Raw genomic sequence first — 10488 nt, forward strand, 5'->3', positions numbered from 1 at the left:
GTGAGACCCAGCTCTGTGGCTTGGTGTTCGAGGCCTTGGTTGGCATCCGTTCTGCCTTGGCCTTACCCTCCCGCCAGACAGACCCCTCAGTCTCTGTTTCCTCGGGTCTCCTTGGATCCCCTTCCTCTGGGGGGCTCCTTCCAGCCAGGCCCTTCCCTCTTCTCCCGTCTTTCCTACTCACAGGTCTTACTTGGCCGAGGCCTTGGCCAAGTCCCACTGTCCAGTCGTGATGCGTTCTCACCGCCTGCCTCCTCGGGCGGCCGGCTCCCTTTCTGTGACCGGCAGCTGATACGTGTGCATCGAAGGCCTCGTCATGGTATAACGACAGTTCACAGAAAAGGAATCTCGCAGGGCACTTAAGCATAAGATGATCTCCCCAAGTTAGTGACGTACTCAGTCGTTGACAGAGCTGTGTAGAAACAGACCCTCATCCCTGAGTTTCGGAGGGAACGCAGGTCGATACAGTCCTTTGAGAGGGCACCTTGGCCCTCTCTATCCAAACTACAAATAGGTGTGCCCTGTGACCTGGCATGCTCACGTTTGAGATCCGTCCCCACCCTACAGTTGTTTGTGTGAAACAAGCGATGCCCAGGGTTAGTCACAGTAGCACTTTGACAGTAGTAAAAGATCGGGAGCAACTCAGATGTCTGCGAGTTGAAGACTGGTTGTGTACACAGTGGCCCCTCCCCGTACAGTGGGCTAAGTGTGGAAAAGGAGGAATCGCTATGTGCATGACACAGCCAGGTCTCAGGACATGTTGCAGAAGAGGCTGAGTGCAGAGTCTTTCGCGTAACAAGTGTCTGCGTGTGGACGGGATATAAGAATTTATACATGCCCAAATTCTGTAAGGATACACCAGAAATTGACACAAGTGACAACCTGTGTTTTGAAGAGTGAGACAGGGCAGAGTGGGAGAGAGGACGGCAGGTGACTTTCTGACTATGCGTCTTTGGGTATCATTTGAATTTTGAACTGTATCGGGCGTATTATCTATCATACATTTAATTTTAAAAAATCATGACTGTCTCGTGATTAGATTGTCATAGGTTTGGGGGAAGAAAAACTGTAGCGGTAAAGTGCCATTTGTATCACATCACGTCAAGGGTGCATTATCAACACGGCTCATACAGCTCTCAATGGAGAGACATTTACAAAAGACCAGGCCAGTGTTCCTCAAAAGTGGCAAGGAGAGTCTGAGAGACGGCCACAGCTAAGAAGGAGGAGCCTAAGAAGACACAACACCTAAATGTAATGTGGGATCCTGGAGTAGAAAAAGGACGTTAAGAGAAGACTAAGACATTCTGGATCAAGTATGGACTTTAGCTCAGAGTAATATATCAGTAAGGGTTCGTTATTTCTAAGAAATGTATCAAAGTAATATAAAATGATAATAGTAGGCAAGTTTGGTGCAGGGTATGAGAACTCGCTGTACTTAATCCACTTTTTTTTTTTCTTCTGTAAAGTCTAAAATTGTTCTTAAAAACTTAAGTTCATTTAAAAATCAGTGAGAAAAACATGGCCTCATTTGATTCTCTCAATATCCTATGAGTTATTTCTATCTTACAGGCTCAGCGAGGTCACACAGATGGGCCTAGGTGCCCACCCCTGGTACATAGTGGTGGGAGCCCAGGCGTGGGTCGGCCTGGCCGAGGAGGGGGTACCAGGTGAGCATGGAAAGGACAGGGAAGTGGAGTTGGGGAGCACACGGCAGGTAACTGCTGGGAGGTTTTAGCTTGGCAGAGCCGGCCCAAGGCTACAGCCATGCTGTCTTCTGTTCTTTCTCTTGGACCTCAGAAGACTTTTCCTTTCTCACAGAGGGCAGTCCGGGGCTGGAGTGGGAGTGAACCAAGGGTGGAAAGGCTCCCAGGATCCCCCTAGGCACGAATCCTTCGAGTGGGTTTAGGATAAGGCAGAACTTGCAGCCTGGCCCAGCTTTCAGAACAAGGTGTACCCAGGAGGTGGAAAGACTGGTTTTCAATCAGATAAAGGTAGAATTCTGCAGCAACTTCTAGGGTCCTGTCTTCCCTGAGAGGTATCTTTTATCATGCTCCAGGCTGTGCAGGCCAGGAAAGGTAAAAGGGGATGGAAGAAGGAACAAGGACACTTAAAAATTAGACAGGAGGAAGACTGTGTGTGTGCCTGCCCGTGGGTGTGCATGCGTGCACATGTGGGAGTATGGGCCCAGGCTTGCCTGGCTGGTGCAGGCCGCCAGGGGCCGTGGGCCTCTTTAAAGGTCAGTCAGGCAAAGGAGCACTGTCCTTGAAGAGAACTCAGTGACCAAACATCCGGTTTACAGGATAGGTAATTGGGAGTAGCACTTAGGCGTTGAAAAGGTCAGTTTTTGTAAAGGAGTGTTCATCTCTGTGGTGGTACAGCGTTTGAAGCTTGACTTCAAGTGTCACTCGGGTCACGTGTACCTGTTGGTGGCACATCTTTCGGTGATGATGCCACTGTTCCGGGTTCAGGGACCCTCAGAAACATAACTAGTAAAAGAAACAACTAATATTCATATAGGTTACCAGGTGCTGTGATTTATCCTATAACGCACAGCAGTGGTGTGGACCAGGGCAGAGCGGGCTCTGCAAATATTAAAAACAGTCAGTTTGCCTGATCTGTGTGGAGCTCATGGCAGTTTTCAGAGCACGTGATTAGTGTCTACACATGGATTGAGCAATATGATTGAAATGTGAATTTTGTCCTTTGGTCTCTTGTGTAGACCCACCGGTGTGGTGGTCATAGTCTCTTTTTCTTAAATTAAGAAAACACTGTTACAGAAAATATTACAGTAAAACAAGAATGCAGAAGGAATCGAAACAATTCCGAAAATGAGAGGAGAGATCGCTCCTAAATTTCAAATCTAAAACTAATATCGGGGTGGGAGGCGACCAAGGGTGTTGTGAGGAATTTTCTCATTTGCCACGATCGCCTCCTTTGGGCCAGCTGAGCCGTTTGGGGTTGGCGTCCTTCCGTGGCAGTTTTTCCCTTTCTTCAGGACGCACTCTGGTGATGTGGGACCACAGAGCTGGATCATCCTGAGTCCCTCATCCAAGCTCAGTCCTAGGCTGTGTGACCTGGTTACTCAACTCCCCTCGCGAGACCTGCTCTGGGTCCTCTGTCTGCTCGAGGTGGAGTGCGCGTCTGGCAGGTTTGTGGTCAGAATTAGGTGAGATAAGATATGAAAATGCCCAGCCTAGGGCCTGGCACACGATCGGCATTCAGTCCATGGTGGCCTAATCCCGAGCGAGCAGAGTGGTTCCCTGGATGTGACCTCTCCCGCCTCTTGAGAAGGGACGCCGTCCCGGGAACGAAGGTCTCTGTGGTAAGCGGCAGGGTTAATTTTGTCTCAGCCTTTAGGGAGGATGAGTTTGGACCCGTATCAAGAGCGGCAGAGAGGAGACTGGATTAATCCTGAGTCAAGTTATTAGGCCAAATGGTCTAGACCACGGTTTCTCCATGCAGGAGAGAGGTCGAGACAAGGAGTCTTTGTGAGCTCTTTGTGCTCTGTCCCCCGAGTTTTTGTGGACAGGCTTCAACGGAGGAACCCATCAAGTGTCTCCACCCTGGATGTCCTGGGCTGTGATCGAGTCTCTGTTCTTGTCATTTTACAAGGGAAGTTCCAAAGTCGCTTAGGCCAGGCACACCTACCTCTCCAAGCGCTACAATTAGCTCAGCTGGTGCTTTACAAGGACAGCCTGGATCCAGGGTGCATGTTGGTCAGCCGTCTAGGACTTGGGGTCACCCATACCCAGGCTCACAGGCATCGGGAAAACAGCCTTGATTTCTGGTTTTAGAATTCTCGGGGCTGAGTCAGGGCGGTAATTGCTGTGATGAAGAGTGCTTACTTGGTGTGCAGTCCCCAACGGAGCCTCAGTGGCCATAGCTGGAATAGAGTATTTTCTGTAGCTTCTACGCAGAGCTGGGATGCATGGTGGAACCACCGTGCACTAACTCTGCATCCCGTTGCAAGAGGCCACGAGCCCAGCGACCCGTGGGCGAGACACTCCAATGTGAATAAGCTTGGGGGTCTTGGACCAGTCATCTAAATTCTATTCGACACATCATTCCCCTGCCGGAGAGCTTTGGGACAAATAGTGATGTTAAGTGATGAGTGAATGGACCCTGGTGCCAGCCTGCCTGGTTTTGAAGCCAGCCGTGTGACCTTCAGTATGATATTCACTCTTTGGGCCTCCACGTACTCATTTGTGAAATAAGGAGCCATAACAGTATCAATTTCAAAGGGTCGGGGTTTTAGATGAGGCAGCAGGTAAAGTGTACCGGCAGGGTTGCTGTGAGTCTGAGGGGCTTCTGGCTGTGGCAGAGGCTGGGAACATGGTCGTGACTGAGGTCTCTAGAAATGAATGAGAGAGAGAGGAAGAGGAGAAGTTGCAGGACAGAGAGGGAGGGAGAGGAAGCAGAGTGGGAAGACGAGGAGAGAGGGATGGGGGGAGGCAAAAGATGCAAATGAAGTCTCTAACCGCCTTATAGAATAATTTACACCGTGGGCTCCCACTGTCCCCCAGAGTGCGAGCTCCTGCCCTGCCCATGTCTGTCCTGGGAACCCTCATTTCTATTCCTGGCTTCTGTCTCTCCAGCTCCAGAAACCAGTGTGGGGCGTTCTGGCCATTTCCTGCCCCGCGGGCCGCCCACCCTCCTCAGATCCCAGTCGCCCTCTGCAGGCATGACCTCACTCCACGGCCGGGAAGCTCCTGCTCCCCGCCTGTTTACCCTGGCCCAGCGACAGGTCAGTTGATCACGGGGCGGGATGCCAGCCCAGTGAGTAGTTCGTAGGCGGGGGTAGGGGGGGCATTCCTCTGAGCTGACTCTCGCCTGGCCCTCCTGGCACTGGACCCCCTATTTCTGGAGGCAACTCAGGGGCACTCGCCTGCCCGTTTCTGCACTGGGTGCTGAGTCATTGTCCCAAAGTGCATCCTCTGAGTCACTGGGGCAGTCTTGTCTTCAACAGTGAGTCTTTTGTGGGACCCTCCTGGGCCCGAATTGGCATTTGACACTCTCTGCCGCTGGCCACCCCCGAGATCCCTTGTACCTTGATCATTTTACAGGCCGTCCTAATTCTGCCTCGTAGGATCTCCTGTGTCCCTTTGAGATTCAGAATCCAAGAGTTGAACTCAAGTCAGCAGCTGAGTTACAGGAAAGACCCGTGGGCAGGTTCAGCAAGCTGGGGCTGGAACGGTGGGCAGGATCCCTGGGGAAGAGGGCCTGGCCTCATCTGACAGAGCCACAGCGGGAGCCCACCAATCTCCTGTGTCTTGCATATTTTGAGAGCCTCTTGAAATGACCATTCCTGTCACTGTGAGCGAGGAGGTACAAAAATGACATCTATGTACTGGGAGTGGGCACTGTCCTTACACCCATTTCGTGGTTGAAGAAACTGAGGGTTTAGCAGAAGACACTCGCTCAGAGTCACAGAGCTAGAAAGGGCCAAGATGTCCAGACCTCACTTCACTGTATTAGATTCTCGGACTCAGGTTTATTTGTTTCTTTCATTCTCTCGTCCTTTTCTTTGTTTCTACTCTCCTTGGCCACTTGGCTGCTGGAGTCTTCCCTGAGGAAGTCAGCTGTCAGCAGTGCAGGAAGCAGACTATTAAGAGGAAACAAAGGCGTCATTAGGAGCCCTGCTGTCACTGTGGATTGAGCCTGCATGCTGAGCCCTGAGGGCACGCTGCGCAGTGGGCCTCCTAGGCAGGGATGGAGAAGGCAGCTGGAGGCCTTGGCAGTGAGGACCCCTAAAGGTTTGCGTCTGGGAGGCTGAGGGGGGTGGGGCATGGTGTGAGGAAATTGGGCAGTTGACCCCTCAAGATGGTCTCCCTCCGTTTCCCAGGGTCACACCCTCCCCCAGGCTCCCTGCGGAGGCCACATGGCTGTTGCCTTTTATATTCCTGCTCATCCTGTTGTTTTCCTCTCGGAATAGAGAGATGTGAAATAGTTCTTAGGCTCACCTTCCAGCAAAAGCCGGTGAGGGAAACAAGGGCCCTGTGCTTCTAGGAAGGTGGGAATGTGTGTTACACCTTTCTCCTTGGAAGTAAAGAATTTTTTTATGCCCGCCCTTGACTCTAGATACAGGCCGAGGCATGGGGCATCCTGTGATGGAGAATGTGCGTAGGGCTTCGCTGGCCTGCAGAGTGACTCAGAAGCATGGGTGGGTGTCTGCAGAAGACTTTTACAGGCACTTTCTATGTGCCAGCCTGTGCTAAAGTGCTTTCTTATCTTAACGTATTTAATCTTCAACAGAAACACAGTGGGGAGGTATAGCATCATGCCCATTTACCAGATGAAGAAATTAAGGCGTGGAGAGACAGTCTTTTGTCCAAGGCCATGCAGCTAGTAAGGGGCAAGCCAGCATTTAGGCTGAGTGTGGAGTCTTGTGCTTCTAATTGTCTGTGACAAAATTTCCTAGCCCTGAAGTAGTCCACCAAGATCCTGCTAAGGAGTGCTGGGTACTGCCACATATTTAATGTCATTTAAGTCTCCCATCTTTGTGTTACGCCATTCAATAGAGGCGTTGACTGAGACTGTAGAATTCAGTTGTTTAGTCTACTATATCAGAGAGTTCCTGCCCTGTGCCTTCATTGTACTAGGTTCTGGGATACCGAGATGCACAGGACCTGCTGTAGACTCTTGATGACATCGTCTGCTAGAGGAGGTGGTCATTTCCCCTAGGGACGCTCAGTGAGTTAGGCACACGCTAGGGCGGAGGTCCACTTTTTCTGACTCTAACTTTGTTGCTTTTTTCCCCATCATGCGTTCGCTTCGCACACAGTAGGTGCTCCAAAATTTTGTTGAACGAATGAATGAATGCATGAATGAATATTATATTGTGTGATTTCTGTGATCGAAAACTTTGATAAGCTGGAAATATCTTCAAGTGAATCTTCAGAACAGATCGGTTTGTATGGTGGACTCTGGTGAAGTCAGCTCTGGGCCTAGAGGAGAAGAGACCTGGGTTTGAATTGAAGCGGCCGAGATCACAGAGTTTAACGTCCAGCAGTTTCTGAGAGTTGTCAGCCTAGAAAGGCCCCATGGCTCTGAATTCGGTGATTATCTTGAAAGTGTAAAAGCCCGGAAGACTCAGGCTGGACACCTACAATTTGGCTGTGAGGTCTCTACCTGGCCTGAGGTTCCGTCCTGCAGCAGGTAGGGGAGTGAGGTGGAGAGCTTTGAAACGGACACCTTTTGAAGAGAAACACATTGACTGTTGGCAGAAAGGCCAGATGCTGAAGTAGGGTTTCTGGTTTTGGCTGAAAGTCTCGGGCAGTCTTCTGTAGGAGAACGATGGAGAGGTCCAGGATTCTAGAGCTGTGGCTGGCCCGTAGGTGGAGGCCAATATCGTCGTTTTGAATGAAATCTAATATAGAGCGATGCTGTGACCTTGGGCTCTTGTCTCTTTCATTTTCTCTAGTTGCTACACACGAAGATTCATTTTTAATGGCATGTTTAAATGGGAGAAAAACCGTATTACTTTCCTTCTAATCCTATGCTTGTTTACAGTTAGTAGGCTGGCTCATTTTGGACAATTTCAGTTGGTAGTTGGCTGTCCAATTCCCTAACTGTATTCTTGCATCCTTAGAACATAAAGAATGATCAAGTGTGGATTCTTATCTTATTAGGAAGTAGAAGAAGGAATAAGAACCAACATTTCCTGTGGCCAACTCAGGCCAGGCACAGTGGTCCAGGCTTTTCTCTAAGGACCAGCATGTGGGTTAAGCATCTTGCTTCCGGCCACAGAGTCAGAATTTGAGCTCCGGTCTGTCTTTTGAGCTTGCTTTCTCCCTGACACTGGGATTACTAGGTGGCCAGCATAGTGCAGGCTGTAATACATAAGGAGCTGTGAGGTTGGGACAGAAATGTCCACTGCTCGCCTGGGGACTGTTCACACAGGGCTGACTCCCCACTGAATCCCGTTTGGCTTTCTCCCTGGACTGAGCAGGCGTGAGGTGATGCTGAACTTGGAGCAGCCAGTGCAAAGTCCGACCTGGGCTGTGGTCGCCTGCCCGTTTCTGCACTGGGTGCTGAGTCATTGTCCCAAAGTGCATCCTCTGAGTCACTGGGGCAGTCTTGTCTTCAACAGTGAGTCTTTTGTGGGACCCTCCTGGGCCCGAATTGGCATTTGACCCTCTCTGCCGCTGGCCACCCCCGAGATCTCTTGTACCTTGATCATTTTAAAGGCCGTCCTAATTCTGCCTCGTAGGATCTCCTGTGTCCCTTTGAGATTCAGAATCCAAGAGTTGAACTCAAGTCAGCAGCTGAGTTACAGGAAAGACCTGTGGGCAGGTTCAGCAAGCTGGGGCTGGACCGGTGGGCAGGATCCCTGGGGAAGAGGGCCTGGCCTCATCTGACAGAGCCACAGCGGGAGCCCACCAATCTCCTGTGTCTTGCATATTTTGAGAGCCTCTTGAAATGACCATTCCTGTCACTGTGAGCGAGGAGGTACAAAAATGACATCTATGTACTGGGAGTGGGCACTGTCCTTACACCCATTTCGTGGTTGAAGAAACTGAGGGTTTAGCAGAAGACACTCGCTCAGAGTCACAGAGCTAGAAAGGGCCAAGATGTCCAGACCTCACTTCACTGTATTAGATTCTCGGACTCAGGTTTATTTGTTTCTTTCATTCTCTCGTCCTTTTCTTTGTTTCTACTCTCCTTGGCCACTTGGCTGCTGGAGTCTTCCCTGAGGAAGTCAGCTGTCAGCAGTGCAGGAAGCAGACTATTAAGAGGAAACAAAGGCGTCATTAGGAGCCCTGCTGTCACTGTGGATTGAGCCTGCATGCTGAGCCCTGAGGGCACGCTGCGCAGTGGGCCTCCTAGGCAGGGATGGAGAAGGCAGCTGGAGGCCTTGGCAGTGAGGACCCCTAAAGGTTTGCGTCTGGGAGGCTGAGGGGGGTGGGGCATGGTGTGAGGAAATTGGGCAGTTGACCCCTCAAGATGGTCTCCCTCCGTTTCCCAGGGTCACACCCTCCCCCAGGCTCCCTGCGGAGGCCACATGGCTGTTGCCTTTTATATTCCTGCTCATCCTGTTGTTTTCCTCTCGGAATAGAGAGATGTGAAATAGTTCTTAGGCTCACCTTCCAGCAAAAGCCGGTGAGGGAAACAAGGGCCCTGTGCTTCTAGGAAGGTGGGAATGTGTGTTACACCTTTCTCCTTGGAAGTAAAGAATTTTTTTATGCCCGCCCTTGACTCTAGATACAGGCCGAGGCATGGGGCATCCTGTGATGGAGAATGTGCGTAGGGCTTCGCTGGCCTGCAGAGTGACTCAGAAGCATGGGTGGGTGTCTGCAGAAGACTTTTACAGGCACTTTCTATGTGCCAGCCTGTGCTAAAGTGCTTTCTTATCTTAACGTATTTAATCTTCAACAGAAACACAGTGGGGAGGTATAGCATCATGCCCATTTACCAGATGAAGAAATTAAGGCGTGGAGAGACAGTCTTTTGTCCAAGGCCATGCAGCTAGTAAGGGGCAAGCCAGCATTTAGGCTGAGTGTGGAGTCTTGTGCTTCTAATTGTCTGTGACAAAATTTCCTAGCCCTGAAGTAGTCCACCAAGATCCTGCTAAGGAGTGCTGGGTACTGCCACATATTTAATGTCATTTAAGTCTCCCATCTTTGTGTTACGCCATTCAATAGAGGCGTTGACTGAGACTGTAGAATTCAGTTGTTTAGTCTACTATATCAGAGAGTTCCTGCCCTGTGCCTTCATTGTACTAGGTTCTGGGATACCGAGATGCACAGGACCTGCTGTAGACTCTTGATGACATCGTCTGCTAGAGGAGGTGGTCATTTCCCCTAGGGACGCTCAGTGAGTTAGGCACACGCTAGGGCGGAGGTCCACTTTTTCTGACTCTAACTTTGTTGCTTTTTTCCCCATCATGCGTTCGCTTCGCACACAGTAGGTGCTCCAAAATTTTGTTGAACGAATGAATGAATGCATGAATGAATATTATATTGTGTGATTTCTGTGATCGAAAACTTTGATAAGCTGGAAATATCTTCAAGTGAATCTTCAGAACAGATCGGTTTGTATGGTGGACTCTGGTGAAGTCAGCTCTGGGCCTAGAGGAGAAGAGACCTGGGTTTGAATTGAAGCGGCCGAGATCACAGAGTTTAACGTCCAGCAGTTTCTGAGAGCTGTCAGCCTAGAAAGGCCCCATGGCTCTGAATTCGGTGATTATCTTGAAAGTGTAAAAGCCCAGAAGACTCAGGCTGGACACCTACAATTTGGCTGTGAGGTCTCTACCTGGCCTGAGGTTCCGTCCTGCAGCAGGTAAGGGAGTGAGGTGGAGAGCTTTGAAACGGACACCTTTTGAAGAGAAACACATTGACTGTTGGCAGAAAGGCCAGATGCTGAAGTAGGGTTTCCGGTTTTGGCTGAAAGTCTCGGGCAGTCTTCTGTAGGAGAACGATGGAGAGGTCCAGGATTCTAGAGCTGTGGCTGGCCCGTAGGTGGAGGCCAATATCGTCGTTTTGAATGAAATCT

The 10488-nt window shown here is 50.3% G+C and overlaps 1 protein-coding gene across 8 annotated transcripts in view; it reads left to right on the forward strand.

Annotated features, from left to right (window-relative positions):
* LOC105292562 overlaps window positions 1-10488 on the forward strand; it is a 713386-nt gene that overhangs the window by 35657 nt on the left and 667241 nt on the right. For 4 of the 8 annotated variants that reach the window (XR_002780492.1, XM_023530985.1, XM_023530983.1 and 1 more), the window contains one exon: window positions 4593-4741. The exons of 3 other annotated variants lie outside the window; for them this stretch is intronic. Coding sequence is in view for 3 of the 5 variants with exons in the window: in XM_023530985.1 (XP_023386753.1) it covers window positions 4593-4741 (149 nt within the window). In the remaining 2 variants the exon portion in view is untranslated. Of the gene's footprint in view, window positions 1-4592; window positions 4742-8324; window positions 8874-10488 lie in introns of those variants that run through there. One more of the 8 variants, XR_002780529.1, reaches the window with a different exon arrangement.

Source organism: Pteropus vampyrus, unplaced genomic scaffold (genome assembly GCF_000151845.1).
Source record: "Pteropus vampyrus isolate Shadow unplaced genomic scaffold, Pvam_2.0 Scaffold59, whole genome shotgun sequence".
Taxonomy (NCBI): domain Eukaryota; kingdom Metazoa; phylum Chordata; class Mammalia; order Chiroptera; family Pteropodidae; genus Pteropus; species Pteropus vampyrus.